We start from the raw sequence: 18718 nt of genomic DNA, 5'->3' as shown, positions 1-18718 counted from the left end.
AGATTTCCAGTATGTTCTGTCAAGTGATATATATCATTTAGGACTCATTCCCAGCCTGGCCAACATGGTGAAACCCCATCTCTACTAAAAATACAAAAATTAGCCAGGCGTGGTAGCACATGCCTATAATCCCAGTTACTTGGGAGGCTGAGGCAGGAGAATCGCTTGAACCCAGGAGGTGGAGGTTGCAGTGAGCCAAGATCGCGCCATTGCACCCCAGCCTGGGTGATAGAGCGAGACTCCATCTCAAAAAAAGAAAAAAAAAAAAGACTCACTCGAGAAGCTTTATTAGATTGAACCAAAGCAGTGAATTTCAACAAAGGCGCCAATGTGAAGGCTCCCACTGGCCAAGGATGTCATGGTTTCAAGTATCAAAAAGATTAACAGCAGAAGTTGGTTAAAATAAACCAACTAAATAAAAACCCATGTGTTTATAATGACACTGAAAAAACAAAGTCAAAACAAACAAAAAACCCCAATCAATCTAGTTGGAAGTTACTGAGTGCTAACCCCTTTTTTTTTTTGAGACAGAGTCTCACTCTATTGCCCTGGCTGGAGTGCAATGGCGCGATCTCGGCTCACTGCAACCTCTGTCTCCCGGGTTCAAGCAATTCTCCTGCCTCAGCCTCCTGAGTAGCTGGGATTACAGGCATTTACTGCCACGCCAGGCTAATTTTTATATTTTAGTAGAGATGAGGTTTCACCATTGGTCTAGAACTCCTGACCTCATGATCCGCCCACCTTGGCCTCCCAAAGTGCTGGGATTACAGGCTTGAGCCACCGCACCTGGCCCTTTCTTTTAAAAAAAAAAATTTTTTTTTCTAAGCACACGAACACAGGACAGCACTAAGTTCTTACTTCCCAAAATCACAATAAAGGACAAAGACAACCATTTACACAGCCTTTGCTTTATGAGCTGCACCTCTGGGCAAGCAAACAGACCTAATTAACAAGTGGGTATTTTCCATTATAGGAATTGTAGGTAATAAATGTGAAAGGAATGATAGATTCAAAAAGTGGGGTTCCATTTTGTAGCCCAATAAAATAACACAGGCAATGATGACAAATGAATTAATTAGAATGAATTCATTGCTTGCATCTTGACTCAAACAAACCACAAAAAGACAATTTTGAGACAAATGGGGAAATCTGAATATGAACTAGGTATGGACCTGGGAATGCCAAGAGATGACTATTAATTTTGTTAGGTATGATTACAGCACTGTGGTTATGTAAGTTTTTCTCACAAATGTAAACTGGATACATATTGAAAAATGACACAGATATGGGTTCATCGAAGAAAAATGGGAAAGATAAAACAAGTGTGGCTAAACCTTGAAAATTATTGCATATAGAGGATGGGAATATGTAAGTTCATTAGACCATTCTTTCTACTTTAGTGTACATTTGAAAATTTTCTTTTTCTTTTTTTGAGACGGAGCTTCATTCTGTCGCCTAGGCTGGAGTGCAGTGGCGCAATCTCGGCTCACTGCAACCTCTGCCTCCTGGGTTCAAGCAATTCTGCCTTAGCCTCCCAAGTAGCTGGGATTACAGGCACGTGCCACCACACCCAGCTAATTTTTTGTATTTTAGTAAAGATGGGGTTTCATCATGTTGTCCAGGCTGGTCTCGAACTCCTGACCTCAAGTGATCCACCTTGGCCTCCCAGAGTGCTGGGATTACACACATGAGCCATCACACCTGGCCTCAAAATTTTCAAACAAAAAAAATCTCTACTTCTTTTTTTAGAGACAGGGTCTCATTACGTTGTCCAGGCTGGAGTGCAGTGGCTATTTATAGGCATGATATAGCACACTGTAGCCTTGAACTCCCAGGCCCACATGATCCTTCTGCCTCGGCCTCCTGAGTAGCTGGGGCTATAGGTGTGTGCCATTGCCAGTCAAAAAAACCTAATTATATTTTGTAATGTTCCAAAGCCAAGCAAAACATTCCAGAAAGAGAAGGCTTTAGTTAACCCTCTACATTCTCACAATCATAATCCCATAATCACAAACTACTTCTTAGTTATTTCTACTGTTACGTAAATGACCGATATAATGTGTTCAGACTACCCCAAAATGAATCTAGAAAAAAATATTACCATAAGAGGCTGCTTAAACACTGTTTGCAAAGGCTCATGGATTAACAGCTTTACAGATAGGAGAATCTATGAATATTGAACAAATTAAAGCTGTATTTCATTTCCATTTTAAATCTCCAGAAAAAGGAACTGCTGCTGTTGCAAAAGTAAATCACCAAAAAAATATGGTTTAAGGTCTTAGTTGGAGGATTACTGCAAAGAAAAAATCTTTTAAGCATTTTAGTTGCTTAGTTAATATGCAAAGTTAAATCAAAAGTCAATTTTCTGGCTGGGCACAGTGGGTCATACCTATAATCCCAGCACTCTGGGAGGCTAAGGTGGGAGGATCCATTGAGCACAGGAGATTGCGACCCATCTGGGCAATACACCAAGACCTCAGCTCCACTTATTAAAAAAAAAAAAAAAGGGGGGGGGTACAGTGGCTCATGTCTGTAATCCCAGCACTTTGGGAGGCCAAGGTGGGTGAATCACCTGAGGTCAGGAGTTTGAGACCAGCCAGGCCAACATGGTGAAATCCTGCCTCTACTAAAAATACAAAAATTAGCTGGGCGTGGTGGCATGCACCTGTAACTCCAGCTACTTGAGAGGCTAAGGCAGGAGACTCACTTGAACCTGGGAGGCAGAGGCTGCTGTGAGCCAAGACTGTGACACTGCACACCAGCCTGGGCAACAGCGTGAGACTCTGTCTCAAGAAAAAAAAAAAAAAGCTGGCCCTCATGGCACATGCCTGTAGTCCTAGCTACGGCAGGCTGAGGTGGGAGGATCGCTTGAGCCGAGGCGGTCAAAGCTGCAATGAGCCAGAATCTGCCACTGCACTCCAGCCTGGGTAACAGAGTGAGACTGTCTCCAAAAAAAAAACAAAAAAAAGTCCATTTTCTGCCATACCCATTTTACGTGTTTGTGCACACAACACATATACGTGTATATGTTTTTGTGAAACCATGCTAGTCACTTTCAATTAAATCTTCTCTTAGTGTTTTGTATGAATATTACGTTGCAAATATTAAAAATATTAAAAAATATTAAAGCTTACTAAAAGGAAGCTTGAAATTAAAAAGTTTCACTCAAACTAAAATGTGAGAGAACAGGGAGACCAATAGTTATGAAAGCTTGGGACAGCTGTGGGGGCTACTCACGCCTATAATCCCAGAACTTTGGGAGGCTGAAGGAGGACTGCTTGAGCCCAAGAGTTCCAGACTAGCTTGGGCAATATAGTGAGACCCCCGTCTCAACCAAAAACAAAAAACAAAAAACAAAAAACAAAAAAACCCCAAATTAGCCGGATTTGGTGGCACATGTCCGTGGTCCCAGCTACTTTGGAGGCTGAGGTGGGAGGCTTGCTTGGGCCTGGGAGGTCAAGGTTGCAGTGAGCTGTGATTGTGTCACTGCACTCCAACCTGGGTGACAGAGCAAGATCCTGTCTCAAAAAAAAAAAAAGTTATGAAAACTTGAGATAACAGGCAATTTTAATTTTAGAAGTCCACTGTTTAGCACTGAACAGTCATGGCAAATTTCTACATGATGGAAAATTTAAAAAGCAGTGCTACTCACCAGATGAGCCATAATGCTCAATTTGTGCAGCGAGGGCTGCCGATTGAACAGCACCACATCTCCATCGATGAGGTGTCTCTCTACGATGTCACCATACTTGAGCTCTTGAGCCATCTTTTCTCGATTTCCATATTTCAAAAACCTGAATGTGCAACAATAAACATGATCTGTGAAAGCAAAGTTCTCTCACCAAGTTTCTCCCTCTTCAGATCAGGATTCAATCTTTAATATATTATTTCATCAAATCTAAGATGCCTCCATTTTAATGTCATATAGTTTTATGTGCCAAGAAAAAAGCTCCCTATTAAACTATGACAGGGTGGGCGAGGTGACTCACTCCTGTAATCTCAGCACTTTGGGAGGCCGAGATGGGAGGACTGCTTGAGCCCAGGAGATTGAGAACAGACTGGGCAACATGGTGAGACCTCGTCTCTACAAAAAATACAAAAATTAGCCAAACGTGGTGGGGTGTGTGCCTTTAATCCCATCTACTTTGGAGGCTAAGGTGGGAGGATCACCTGAGCACAGGAGATGGAGACCGTAGTGAGCCACGATTGTGCCATTGCACTCCAGCCTGAGTGACAGACTGAGACATCAAAAAAAAAAAAAAAACTATGATAAATTGATCTTAAGATATATCCGGTCAGATGTAGTGGCTCATGGCTGTAATCCTAGCACTTTGGGAGGCTGAGGCAGCTGGATCACCAGGTCAGGAGTTCGAGACCAGCCTGGTCAACATGGTGAAAACCCGTCGCTACTAAAAATACAAAAATTAGCCAGGTGTGGTGGCGGGTGCCTGTAATCCCAGCTACTCAGGTGACTGAGGCAGGAAACTTGCTTGAACCTGGGAGGTGGAGATTGCAGTGAGTCAAGACCGTGCCACTGCTCTCCAGCCTGGGTAACAGAGCAAGACTCTGTCTTGGAAAAAAAAAAAAAAAAAGATATCCTAATTTTAGAAATGCTAAAAGCCCTGAGAGCCCAGGTGACACAGGCAATGATCCACTTTATATATTTATTGTATTTCTCAGACAGAGTCTTGCTCTGTCGCCCAGGCTGGAGTGCAGTGGTATGATCTCAGCTCACTGCAACCTCTGCCTCCCGGGTTCAAGTGATTTTTGTGTCTCAGGCTTCTGAGTAGCTGGGACTACATACGTGCGCTACCATGCCCGGCTAATTTTTGTATTTTTAGTAGAAAAGGGGTTTCTTTGCCATGTTGGCCAGGCTGGTCTTGAACTCCTGGCCTCAAGTGATTTGCCCACCTTGGCCTCACAAAGTGCTGGGATTAAAGGTGTGAGCCACCAAGCCCAGCAATAATGATCCTCTTTAGACTTTAGTATCCATGGTATTTTGTTCTCCTGGATCCAATAACATTACAAGCCTGAGAACAAAGGAGCACTTCATGTATATTCAATGACTGAACAGAGCAAATGACATACCTCGGCTCACGGAAATTCAAACAGATATTTTCCACATGCCAAAATGTCACGCAAACTGTATTCTGGATTGCATTCTGTGGCTGAGTATGACCACAGTGAGCTTTGCCATGAGAAAGTAGTTAAATCCAACTAGATTGGGAAAAGATTACCTTTTCATCTGCGTATGTCTCTGCTGAATGAAGTTTGCTCCTGGGTGAACCTCAGGGCCGTTTTGAACCAGTTTCCTCAAGAAATTGATGTTTGCTTTGTTTACCTGCAGTACAAAAAAACCACAATAAGTTACTCCCAGGTATCTAGAAACTAACAAACGATACCGAAATGCGTCTTAATCTTTACTTTCCTTGTTCATATTCTAGGAGAAAGAGAGGCATCCTGGGCAGCCTGCTGCCTATGGTCTTGAGTATAATGTGAACAACAGACTGGCAAACAAGCTTCCAGCTTCCAGTGTCAGCTCAGCTGTTTGCTCACTGAGTGACACGGCCAATTCCTTTCCTGGTGCTTGGTTTCCTCACTGGTAAAACGGGTAGGCTAGACTGATCTACAGGAATCTTCTGTGATCCTAGAAACAGGTGGCGATTTGATCTGCAATAACTTACTGGGGGCTTATAAGGTTTAAAAGTTGTGACACCAGCACCACAAGCCCTGGTCTGCATTGAATGTGTTCTGGAACCTCTTAAACAACTGTCTTGTGGAACACCATTTTGGAGAAATTAACTCTTGGATCATTAGTATCTCAACTGAGGACACTCAACACAAGCTGACCAGGAACATCTATGATCTGGGCTAACTGTGAGTCTCACAGATAAAGCTAATCAATATTCTCGTTAGCAGGACCTGCAGTTATCTAGACCTCAATTTAAAAAAAAAAAAAAAAAGTATGGGCTGGGCGTGGTGGCTCACGCCTGTAATCCCAGCACTTTGGGAGGCCGAGGTGGGTGGATCACTTGAGGTCAGGAATTCAAGACCAGCCTGGCCAACGTGGTGAAACCCCGTCCCTACTAAGAATATAAAAATTAGCTGGATGTGGTGGTGGGTGCCTGTAATCCTAGCTACTCAGGAGGCTGAGGCAGGACAATCACTTGAACCCAGGAGGTGGAGGTTGCAGTGAGCTGAGACTGTGCCACTGCACTCCAGCCTGGGCAATAGAGTGAGACTCAGTCTCAAAAAAAAAAAAAAAAAAAAAGTATTAGCTGGGCACAGGGCCCTGTAATCTCAGTGACTTTCAGTGACTTGGGAGGCTAAGGTGGGATGATCACTTGAGGCCAGGAGTTCAAGACCAGCCTGGGCAACATACTGAGAATCCCATCTCTAAAAAATTTTTTAAAAAAATTAGTTAGGCATAGTGGTGTGCACGTGTAGTCCTAGCTACTCGGGAGGCTGAGGCATAAGAATGGCTTGAGCCCAGGAGTTTGAGGTTACAGTGAGCCATGAGCACACCACTGCACTTCGGCCTGGGTGCCAGGGTGAGAGTCTGTCTCTTAAAAAAAAAAAACCCAGGCCGGATGCAGTGGCTCATACCTGTAATCCCAGCACTTTGGGAGGCCAAGGCAGGCGGATCACGAGGTCAGGAGATTGAGACGATCCTGGCCAACATGGTGAAACTCCGTCTCTACTAAAAATACAAAAAAATAGCTGGGCATGGTGATGGGCGCCTGTAGTCCCAGCTACTCAGGAGGCTGAGGCAGGAGAATGGCGTGAACCTGGGAGGTGGAGCTTGCTGTGAGCAGAGATCACGCCACTGCACTCCAGCCTGGGCGACAGAGTGAGACTCCATCTCAAAAACAAAAAATAAAATAAAAGCCTTTCTGGGTATGTAGCAATAGCCTTAAAATGTTCAAATGCTTTGACTCAGTGACTGTAAAGTTTTAAAAATAAAAAATCTATCCCAAGAGAATTAACTATGGATAATGTTTACCATTTAGTTAGTTTAAAATATGAGGCATGAACCAACGTAGAAAAGTGTCTACTTTTTTTTTTTAAAGATGGTCTCACTCTCACCCAGGCTAGAGTGCACTGACGTGATCTTCGCTCACAAACTCCACCTCCCATGCTCATGCAATCCTTCCACCTCAGTCTCCCCAGTAGCTGGGACCACAGGCGCCTGCCACCACTCCTGGCTAATTTTTTGTATTTTTGGTAGAGACAAGGTTTTCACTGTGTTGCCCAGGTTGGTCTTGAACTCCTGGGTTCGGATGATCCACCTGCCTTGGCCTCCCTAAGTGCTGGGATTACAGGCATTAGACACCATGCTCGGTCAAGATGTTATTAATTGGAAAAAAACGTTGCAAAAAAGTATAGCATATATATGAGTATATACACATGAAGCTAGAAACAACTGTGGCTGCAGATGGTTTACAGAATATATACCACCAAATATGTATAAAACAAACTGGGAAGACACATACACTCATATAAACCAAACTGTGGGTTGAGTGGGTTACTGGGGACTTTCTACTGCCTGTTGCTTGCAATACCAAAATATAATGGAAAAGACTGAATTTAAAACAAAGAATTGAGCAGCTGAGTGGTCACTTACCTTCTCAGGAAAAGTTAGAATTTTGGCCACATGAACTGGCACAGCTACCTCATCAATCCGGAGGTTGGGGTCGGGCGAGATGACTGTTCTGCCAGAAAAATCCACTCTCTTTCCTGAGAGATTTCCTCTAAATCGACCTAAATAGCCAAAAACATGTCATAGGTCCCCATGGCATACCATGTGCTGATGGGAACAATAAGAACGGAGAGATTGAGGAAAGCGTGTGACCTCCAATCAGAGAAACTGGACAGACACTCCTGAAAAAGGAACCAAAGAGAGTGGGCTGGCTTCTGCACTTCTTGTGGGAAACCTACCCTGTTTTCCCTTCAGGCGTTGGACGAAGCCTCTGGTCCACTTCTTGGGTGCCATGTTGAGGGGAATGCCCGAGAGCTCACTGTTAATGTAGAGGGCACACTGCAGCTGCAGGAAATCCCAGTCCTCCATGATCATCTGGGTCTTGGCTCCTGAGATCCGATGCTAAAACCAGCACAGCCCAAACAGAAACAAACCTGGTCAGTTTGATTTTTCTCACATTTTCTTGACCAGAAGTTTTTGGATAGATATACTATGAAACTTACAAGGAAATGGGAGGCACTGACCTTTTTAATAACATCGTTTAGGAAAATGATTTCTGTCAGTTTCATTGTCAGATCATCTTCATTGGTGCCAGACTTCAAATCACTCACAACGGAGGGTCTGATACACAAAGGAGGCACCAAAAGTCGTGTGAGAATCAAATCAGACGGCTTTCCGGCTTCTGGGTTCATCAGAAGTAGAGGAACATCTTCAGCTGGGATTCGTTTAAATAAATTCAGAACTACTAAGGGATTCAAGTTTTCCTATGGAAAGGAAGAAAGGCAGAAATGGAGATACTATGTTAGTTTTCCATAGCTTGGGCAAGGTTTTCCTTCACTATGTTTTGTTTTGTAACCTATCTGTCACTAAGGATAAGTGACAACAGAGATTTCTATGGATGACACGCTATGCTGCAAGAGCCTTAAAATTGTGTATGTCTTTTATTCCAATTTTTCAAGCCAAAAATTCCACTTCTCATTATTCCAAGGGGTGTAACTTCAGAAATGAACACAAAGATTTAGCTACAAGAATGTTCACAAAAGCTGTTTTTTGTTGTTGTTATTTTTTATCCATGTGACAGAATAGGAAGGTAATAAAAGCTGTTCTTAACAGTGAAAAGTTGGAAATAGCCTGACAGTTTATTGGCTAAATAAAATCATGGTATATCCCTATGTGGAAAAGCAGCAAGCCATTGGGGGGAAAAAGATACTAGACAAACACAGCAATTGACATAAAAACTGTCCATAAAATATTGGTAGCTGGAGGCTGGGCGTAGTGGCTCATGCCTGTAATCTCAGCACTTTGGAAGGCTGAGGCAGGTAGATTACCTGAGGTCAGGAGTTCGAGACCAGCCTGACAAACATGGCGAAACCTCGTCTCTACTAAAAATACAAAAATTAGCTGGGCATGGTGGCACACGCCTGTAATCCCAGATACTTGGGAGGCTGAGGCAGGAGAATCACTTGAACCTGGGAGGCAGAGGTTGCCGTGAGCCGATATCATGCCATTGCACTCCAGCCTAAGCAGTAAGAGTGAAATTCCATCTAAAAAAAAAAAAAAGTGTTACTGGCTGGGCATGGTGGCTCATGTCTATAATCCCAGCACTTAGGAGGGGCCAAGGCGGGTGGGTCACCTGAGGTCAGGAGTTCAAGACCAGCCTGGCCAACATAGTAAAACCCTGTCTCTACAAAAATACAAAAATTAGCCGGGCATGGTGGCAGGCACTTGTAGTCCCAGCAACTCGGGAGGCTGAGGCAAAAGAATCACTTGAACGTGGGAGGTGGAGGTTGCGGTGGTGAGACTAGATCATGCAACCGCACTCCAGCCTGGGTGACAGAGCACCTCTGTCTCTAAAAAAAAGTGTTACTGTTAAAAAAGAACTAAGGTAAGCCAGGGTGCAGTGGCTGACACCTGTAATCCCAGTACTTTGGAGGCTGACACAGGAGGATTGCTTGAACCCAGGAGTTCAAAGCCTGGGCAACATAGCAAGACCTTGTCTCTACAACAAATTAAAAAATTGTTGCTCGGGGTGGTGGTGTGTGCCTGTAGTCCCAGCTACTTGGGAGGCTGACGTGCAAGGATCACTTGAGCCTGGGAGGTCGGGGCTGCAATGAGCCTTGATCATACCACTGCACTCCAGCCTGGGAGACAGAGAGAGACCCTGCCTCAAAAATTAAAATAAATAAATAAACAAATACATAAAATAAAAAAAAAAAAAAAAGAACTGAGGTAAAAACACAAACAAGGGGCCAGGAATGGTGACATATGCCTGTAATCCCAGCACTTTGGAAGGCTGAGGTGAGAGGACCTCTTGGGCTCAGGAGTTTGAGACCAGACTGGGCAACACAGCAAGACCCCATCTCAATTAAAAACAAAAGCAAAAACAAAAACAACTGGTGTTACAAGGCCAGTCCACATTAGCCTTAGTGCCAGATAAACACTGTTACAGTCAAACAAGAATTACTGGAGAGCTGGCCGGGTGCGATGGCTCATGCCTGTCATCTTAGCACTTTGGGAGGCTGAGGCGACTGGATCACCTGTGGTCAGGAGTTCGAGACTGGCCTGGCCAATATGAGGAAACCCTGTCTCTACTAAAAATATAAAAATTAGGTGGGCATGGTGGCACATGCCTGTAATCCCAGCTACTTGGGAGGCTGAAGCAGAAGAATCGTTTGAACCTGGGGTGCACAGGTTGCAGTGAACCAAGATTTGCACCACTCACTCCAGCCTGGGTGAAAGAGCGAGACTCCGTCTTCCGTCTCAAAAAAAAAAAAAAAAAAAGGAATTATCGGAGAGCTGTCGAACCTAACTGGACCTCTCATTTTGGAAGAAAGTGGCTGTCTAAGGGTGGGGTGGAGTTGGGGGAGGGAGTGTGCGTGTGACGTGCGGAAGAGGCAGGCGGAAGGCAGGCATGCATTCTCAGGCTCACCTGTGCCCTTCCCAGCAGAGGCTCCACTTCTTTATTATGTTCAATGGCTGTTTCAAAAGACTGAAGGAAATTTGATACAATGGGATCCACCACTTTTTTGTTGGTCTTGTATTTCTCATGAATTATTTTCAGCAGTCCACACTTCTTTACAGTACCTATGAGGGTTAGTTTATTTACCAAGAAACAAAAAATTATGTTTTCAGATTGGCCAGAGGTTGTAGTTTGGTTAATGAAATTACTGAAACTACTATAGCAATGAAAGATGAGAGGTCCGTTTCCCAATAGGACATCAGTTGTTGGGCTCTTAAGCTTAATTTATAAGGAGAAAAGCTGACTCCTGAACATTATGTAAACCTAATAAACTAAACAGAAGACAGTGAGTGAAAAGGGCCATTGCTTAGCCTTCTGTGCATTCCACTCACCATTAAAAGCGCCACAGTGATGGCAGATGTTTTTCTTCCGGCACTTGTCAGAGATTTTCTTCTTCAGTCCTCGCTTCTGAAGGTAGGTCAGGCCGGGCCTCTTTAGACAGTCCAGAAACTGCTTCTTCTCCTCTTGGGACAGCATGATGTGGCAGCAGGTTTTGCAGATCATCTTTTTCAAATTAAGCAAGACAGATAAAAGCATAAGGGAGAATGAAAAATTATTTTCTTTTAAAAATGCCATCGCCCTGTTTTGTACCCTTAACCACGTGACCATATACACAGATCTGCAAATGGCTCTATACTATGGATATGCAGAGAGGAAGCCTGTGTTCACTAGATTAGCAGTACTCACGGCCAGTAGGCAGACTTTGTTAACTTTATCTTTTTCTTTGTGCTATTCTGTATTGTTTGAATTACTACTATTGTTATTTTTTTTAACAACATGTATCTACCATCTTCTCAAGGTAAATAAACAAAATAAATAATTCTTGAGTGATTTAATGTAGTGTGAGATGAAAATATTATGTACTTAGTATAAAAGAGTCCCCTAGATGTATCCCCCACCACTCACAGTTCCTAAGTTCATTCCAGCATCCCTGACCAATCACTCCAGAATTTATGTCTTGGAAACTAGCACCTGTGTGCTTACCTGTAAGATGCCTATGACTGCTCTGAAGTACCCTACATGAAAACACGGCAACTCCAGGTCGATATACCCATAGTGGCCTAGACAGTCAGCCAAGTTTTTCCCACAGGTTTCACATGGACGATCCTTCTCACTCGTACCCTTTGAAGAAAAGCATACCCAATGATCAACACAGACTGCTGGACGGGAAAGAGTGCCCAGCCATCATGCCTGGCCAGGTGACACAGAATCATTTCTTTTGCTTCTTAAATTTCCTTTCTGAGATCACTTCCCGCTGTTTTTCTTTCTTTTCTAATTTTCATGACTCAGAATCAGAATCAGGTTGCTGACTAAAGGCCAGAGTTCTTGACCTAGTCTAATATGTGCAGGGGGGAGTTGAGGAGATGGAAAGAAGCCCCTGCTCCTTTCAATCTGGTAAGTCACCAGTTTTATCAGCAGGGCAAGACACAGGTACCAGGAGGGGTGAGGGGGCCTTACCATCCTATGGTCGAGCACCCCATATAGCAAGGGGGCATGTTGGTTGTCCTGGCTGTACAGGTTCTTACTCACAACTTGGATGTGCGCCTGCTGGCGCATCTCCTCAGGTGACTTCATTCCAAAACAGATGTGGCTTCTGGAATGGGAAGAAAAAGGTGAAAATTACAGCAAAATCTGTGACCAAAAATGTCTATTACATACATAGCCCACCATAACCAACCTATCCTTCCAACTATCTCCACTGGCTTTTCCTACCAGTATTAAATATATTCAATCCTCTCTCATTTTTCCTTCACAAACATCCCTTCATCTTACTGGAATCCAGTTTCTACTCTCACCATCAAAGGAACAGTGCTCACCAAGGCCACCTAGACAACCTGCCTGCTGCTGAATCCAATAAGAACTTCCTCATTTTACCTCTGCAGCACTGGCAGCACCCTGCCCAATCCTAAAGTGCTTTTCTCTCGGCTTTGGTGACACCATACACTCTGAGTTTTCTTCTTCCCTTCTCTGGCTGCTCCTTGTATAGTCTCTTTTGAGGTCTTTTCTTCTACTGCTATCCCTTAAATATTGGTGCACTATACCACCTAGCATTACAACCTTCATCCTCTTATCTTCTCATCCTACACATTTTCCTGAGTGATCATGCCACTCACATACATGTTGATGTCTATCAAATCTATCTCTATAGGCCAGCTACTGCTACCCAACTGGACATCTGTATAGACACCTCCTCCTGGACAGTTCCACCTAGATATCTCATAGGCACTTCAAACCCCACACATTGAAAACAGACTTCAATACTTTTTCTCCCATGTCTGTCCCTTCATTCATTCTTCCAACAAATTGACTATTTCCTATGTGCCAGGCACCATCCTACAGGCTGAGGATACAGATTAGCTAAGACAGACAAGGTCCTTGCCAACAAAGAGCTCACAGGTCAGGGTGGGAAAGACAGACCACAAACAAACGAATATACAAATGTGAACAGATGCAGAAGTGATGTAAGCAGTGGAGTCTGAGGAATTACTTTACGTTGCATGGTCAGAAAGCCTCACTGTAAAACTGACAGTCAGAAGGAAGAGCATCTGAAGTGGAGAGAATGACTAGGGCCAGGGTCCTGGGACTGGCACAAGCTTGGCATTTTCAAGGAACCAAATGAAATCAGTATATACTGGAGCATAGAAAGCTAATGGTACAAGATGAAGTCAGTGAAGCACGCAGGAGCTAAAGCATGAGGGCTTGGGAACTTTGGTAGGGAATTTATTTAAATAACATAAATGCGGCCGGGTGCGGTGGCTCATGCCTGTAATCCCAGCACTTTGGGAGGCTGAGGTGGGTGGATCACGAGGCAAGGAGATTGAGACCATCCTGGCTAACATGGTGAAACCCCGTCTCTACTAAAAATACAAAAAATTTGCTGGGCGTGATGGCCCACACAACGGAAAGCTGCTAAGGGATTTTTTTTTTTTTCCCTGAGACAGAGTCTTGCTCTGTCACCCAGGCTGGAGTGCAGTGGTGTGATCTCAGCTCACTGCAACCTCCGCCTCCTGGGTTCAAGCCATTCTCCTGCCTCAGCCTCCCAAGTAGCTGGGGTTACAGGCATGCGCCACCGCACACAGCTAATTTTTGTATTTTTAGTAGAGATGAGGTTTTACCATATTGGTCAGTCTGGTCTTGAACTTCTGACCTCATGATCTGCCTGCCATGGCCTCCCAAAGTGCTGGGATTACAGACGTGAGCCACCACTCCTGGCCTCTGCTAGAGTATTTTAATTGACAATACCCTTAATTTGCACTTTGACAGAAGCACTTTCTCTGTTTTGTGAGAATGTATTATATCTGACTGGGCGCAGGTGTACAGGTGGGTGTGAAGGGCCAGTGTCAATGTAGAGCTACCACATGGGAGAATGCTGCATTCACCTAGGTAAGACACCTGTTCTAGTGAATGGCAACCATCCATACAGCTGCCCAAGCAAGGCATTCTGTATATCCGTCTCAAGGTCTCTCGACCTCTAATTCTTTCCACCATGAATCAAGAGATTTTCCAGAAGGATAACTCTTATCAAGATACTCTCCTGTTGAAAATCCTTCAAAGGTTCCTCACTGCCTACAAGATGACTTAACACAGCTTCAAGTCTTCTGCTTCCTTCTGATCACCTGTGCTCTCTCCCTCCGGTCTGCTCCTTGAAGAAAGCAGTTTGGTCTGCTTTCTTTTGCCTGGACCCATTATGTGCTCTCAAAACCCCCTGGACCTACCCTTGTCATTGCACTTGTCGTACCCAGTGTTGACTTGTGTACCTTCTCCAACTAGATTAGGCAGTGAAAGTTTTATTCAGATCGTATCTTTAACGTCCAGCACTGGGAATAACGCGCAGTATCCTCCTCAGTGTCTGCTGTAAGAATGATGAATTCACTTTTTTTTTTTTGAGACAGCGTCTCACTCTGTCACTCAGGCTGGAGTGCAGGAGGTTGCCCACTGCAACCTCTGCCTCCCAGGCTCAAGTGATTTTTCGGCCTTAGCCTCCCGAGTAGCTGGGACCACAAGGGCGCGCCACCACGCCTGCTAATTTTTGTATTTTTGATAGAGACGGGGTTTCGCCACGTTGCCCAGGCTAGTCTCAAACTCCTGAGCTCAGGAGATTCACCCGCTTCGGCCTCCTAAAGTGCTGGGATTACAGGAGTAAGCCACCGCGCCCGGCTGGATTCACTTTCTTACCGAGAACTCTAAGAAGGAGCCACCGCCTAATAACGTATTTCTGAAGGCAAAAGCCCGGATAGCAGCTTTATTTCTGACACTGCCATCCGTCGGCCTGTGGTACAGCTTTCTAGTGGGCAACCCCATCCTTTTGGTAAGCAACTACTGCCTCCGTGTCAGACGCTCTGCGGCTGACAGAATTAGAGACAGTCCCCGCCCCAGATTGCTCCCCTCGTGGCAGCAGAGGATAGTTCGCTGAAGAATAAGGATCATTGTATGACTTCAGGAGAATGCGAGCTTTGGCCCAGGGTGCACAAATCATTAAGGCTCAGGCCACTCCGACTTCTCCGCCCAAGTCCAGGGACCTCTCGAGGTGCTGAAATCCCCTCAGCCTGACCAATGCTCTTTGACCAACGCTGGTAGTTCTGGGCGCTGGTCACACCTATGTACTACTGGCCCTCCCCTTCCCATTGCACCCCATCTCAGACCCTCCAGGACCCGGGACCGCTGACCTCGGACCCCTTGCCCTATTTCTCAGCCCTTTGGCCACTCTTTCTCCGTCTTACATTTTCTTGGCCACATCCGTCTCCCGGAACTGCTCCTTCACCATGATGACCGCTGCCGGGACGCCTCCTTGGCACTCGGGAGGCCAGATTAGAGAAACGATGCCCCCGGCACCTCCTGGGGCTGCTTCTGGACTCGCCGCTAACACATCTGCGGCATCCTCTCGGCCACCGTAGAGTGTCCCACGTGTCCGCTTCCTCTTCCGCTACTCGCCCGCGCGTCTGTCTGTCAAGAGAGACTTCCGGCACGCCGTTTTTTTTTTTTTTTTTTTTTTTTTTTTTCCCCTTTCCCCGCACCGTCACCTGGTGGCGCTTCCTGGAAGCCGCACCGAGGTGTGTGCTGTATTTTAAAAATCCCATTTCTGGTCAATTTCTCCAGGTAATCAGACACCCGGAGAGAAACTGCATATAACTCTTTGCTTCAAGACTTTTAGACAAGCAGAGGGCCAAAACTTGCATAAAATGGAAAATCATCATCATTAACATCAGTGCCATCTAAATTAAGAGCTTCTAATTGTTTTAAGGGAAGGTGGAAGCTAAAATGAACCGGCCCATCCAACAGAGGGCACTATCTGTGGAGGACCAACAAAGGAAAACAGCGGAAAACATGGGCGCACATGTGCCTCCAGTTCATGAAGTTATTTGGAGGGAGGGGGGAAGAATTAAACTTATATTCTTGATTACAAAAACAGTTGAAAATCTGTTAGAGTGAAAACAGCCATGGTGATTTACAGAAGAAAAGGGAGAAGGGAAAGTAAAGATCATTCATGTCTTGAAATAAGTTGTCTACAGTCTGTGACAACTTGTGGGAGGTGATCCTAGTGTGATATATCAGTGCATGAGCCTAGCAAGGAAATCACATCACCACAGGGCTCAGCGCTATGGAACCTAGAACTAAGTCCTCATTATTTGTGAGAAACTCAAAACAGAACTTAACAAAAGTGTTTAACAACTTTCAATTTTTAAGAAGGGACGCTATCTCATTTTCAGACGCCATGGATCCTCACTAGCAAAACACAATGTCACAGACAAAAAAACAAGGCATATCGGGTTTTCCTAACTCATTTCGGTACTCCATCACTTAATCATGAAATAATGTTGACCATATATATATATATATATATATATATATATATATATATTTGTTTTTTTTTTTTTTTTTTTTTTTGAGACGGAGTCTCGCTCTGTCGCCTAGACTGGAGTGCAGTGGCGAAATCTCGGCTCACTGCAACCTCCGCCTCCCGGGTTCAAGCGATTCTCCTGGCTCAGCCTCCCGAGTAGCTGGGACTACAAGCTCCCGCCACCATGCCCAGCTAATTTTTGTATTTTTAGTAGAGACGGGGTTTTACTATGTTGGCCAGGCTGGTCTCGAATCCCTGACCTCGTGATCCGCCCACCTCAGTCTCCCAAAGTGCTAGGATTACAGGTGTGAGCCGCCACACCCAGCTCTGATGTTTACAATATTATACCAACAAGGGTTGGATCGTGTGTGACTTATCTAGAGGTTAAGAGCAAAAGTTATGAAATCACAGTGCCATCATGGGAGTCTAGCTTTCACCATTATAGTTGTGTAGTCGGCCAGGCGTGGTGGCTCACGTCTGTAATCCCAGCACTTTGGGAGGCCGAGGTGGGCGGATCACCTGAGGTCAGGAGTTCGAGACCAGCCTGGTCAACATGGTGAAACCCCATCTCTAGTAAAAATACAAAAATTAGCTGGGTGTGGTGGTGTGCGCCTGTAATCCCAGGTACTCGGGAGGCTGAGGCAGGAGAATCGCTTGAACCTGGGAGGTGGAGGTTGCAGTGAGCCGAGACCACGCCATTGCACTGCAGCCTGGGCGACAAGAGTGAAACTCCATCTCAAAAATAAAAAAAAAATAAAAAAAATAAAAAATAAAGTTGTGCAGGCCGGGCGTGGTGGCTCACGCCTGTAATCTCAGCACTTTGGGAGGCCGAGGTGGGCAGATCATGAGGTCAGGAATTTGAGACCAGCCTGACCAATATGGTGAAACTCCGTCTCTACTAAAAAATACAAAAATTAGCCTGGTGTGGTGGTGCATTCCTGTAATTCCAGCAACTCAGGAGGCTAAGGCAGGAGAATCAGGAGAATCGCTTAAATCCGGGAGGCGGAGGTTGCAGTGAGCCAAGATTGTGCCACTGCACTCCAGCCTGGGCGACAGAGCAAGACTTTGCCTCAAAATAAATAAATAAATAAATAAATAAATATGTATATATATATATATAATACGTGTATACACACACACGTATGTGTATATACATACGTGTACACACACACGTGTGTATATACACGTGTGTATATATATACATACGTGTATATACAAGTATATAAATATAAAGTGTGAACTTGGGAAAGTTATTTAATCTTATTGTGTGTTAGTTTCCCCATTTATAACATGGGTGAGTAATATGTATCCTATTTCTTAGAGTCAGTGGGAAGGTTAAATAGCAAAATGAAGGTAAAAGTAATTAGAATGTAACAGGCACGTTACAATTACTCAATAAATATTCTTCTGCCTCAGCCTCCCGAGTAGCTGGGACTACAGGTGCGCACCACCATGCCTGGCTAATTTTTGTATTTTTAGTAGAGACGGCGTTTCACCATATTGGCTAGGCTGGTCTTGAACTCCTGACCTCGTGATCCGCCTGCCTCGGCCTTCCAGAGTGCTGGGATTACAGGCATGAGCCACCGTGCCCAGCCGGCTGACTATTTTCTTAAGAATAAGGATAGTTGGTCACCTCGGGAGGCTGAGGCAGAAGAATCGCTTGAACTTGGGAGGCGGATGTTGCAGTGACCCGAGATCCCGCCACTGCACTCCAGCCCGGGTGACAGAGCGAGATATGGTCTCAAAAAAAAAAAAAAAAAACCCGAAAAAAAGAAAAATAGTCGGCCGGGGACGGTGGCTCATGCCTATAATCCCAGCACTTTGAGAGGCCGAGGTGGCGGCGCATCACTTGCGGTCAGGAGTTCGAGACCAGCCTGGCCAACATGGTGAAACCCCGTCTCTCCTAAAAATACAAAAATTAGCTGGGCATTGTGGTGCAGGCCTGTAATTTTAGTTACTCCGGAAGCTGAGCCAGGAGAATCGCTTGAATCCGGGAGGTCGAGGTTGCAGTGAGCCGCGATGAAGCCATTGCACTCCAACCTGGGTGACAAGAGCTAGACTCTGTCTCAGGAAAAAAAAAAAAAAAGAAAATAGGAAAGCTGCCCGCAAAGCCTGCACCTTGGACACCTCGCCTGCACTAACATTTGGGAAATTCTTCTTA

The 18718-nt window shown here is 44.9% G+C and overlaps 1 protein-coding gene across 1 annotated transcript in view; it reads right to left on the bottom strand.

Annotated features, from left to right (window-relative positions):
* Positions 1-15641, bottom strand: part of POLR3A (RNA polymerase III subunit A) — a 56359-nt gene extending 40718 nt beyond the window's left edge. The window contains exons 1-10 of the mRNA XM_031015427.3: positions 15440-15641; positions 12177-12312; positions 11703-11840; positions 11051-11222; positions 10629-10783; positions 8224-8463; positions 7939-8101; positions 7625-7761; positions 5238-5341; positions 3653-3794 (exon numbers count right to left, since the gene is read on the bottom strand). Of these exons, the coding sequence (XP_030871287.1) occupies positions 3653-3794; positions 5238-5341; positions 7625-7761; positions 7939-8101; positions 8224-8463; positions 10629-10783; positions 11051-11222; positions 11703-11840; positions 12177-12312; positions 15440-15483 (1431 nt within the window). The 5' untranslated portion in view covers positions 15484-15641. The remainder of the gene's footprint in view (positions 1-3652; positions 3795-5237; positions 5342-7624; positions 7762-7938; positions 8102-8223; positions 8464-10628; positions 10784-11050; positions 11223-11702; positions 11841-12176; positions 12313-15439) is intronic.
* Between the last annotated feature and the right edge of the window lie 3077 nt (positions 15642-18718).

This window comes from Gorilla gorilla, chromosome 8, assembly GCF_029281585.2.
Source record: "Gorilla gorilla gorilla isolate KB3781 chromosome 8, NHGRI_mGorGor1-v2.1_pri, whole genome shotgun sequence".
NCBI classification, from domain to species: domain Eukaryota; kingdom Metazoa; phylum Chordata; class Mammalia; order Primates; family Hominidae; genus Gorilla; species Gorilla gorilla.
The sequence above is the reverse complement of the archived record's forward strand: the minus strand, read 5'-3'. Positions and strand labels throughout refer to the sequence as shown.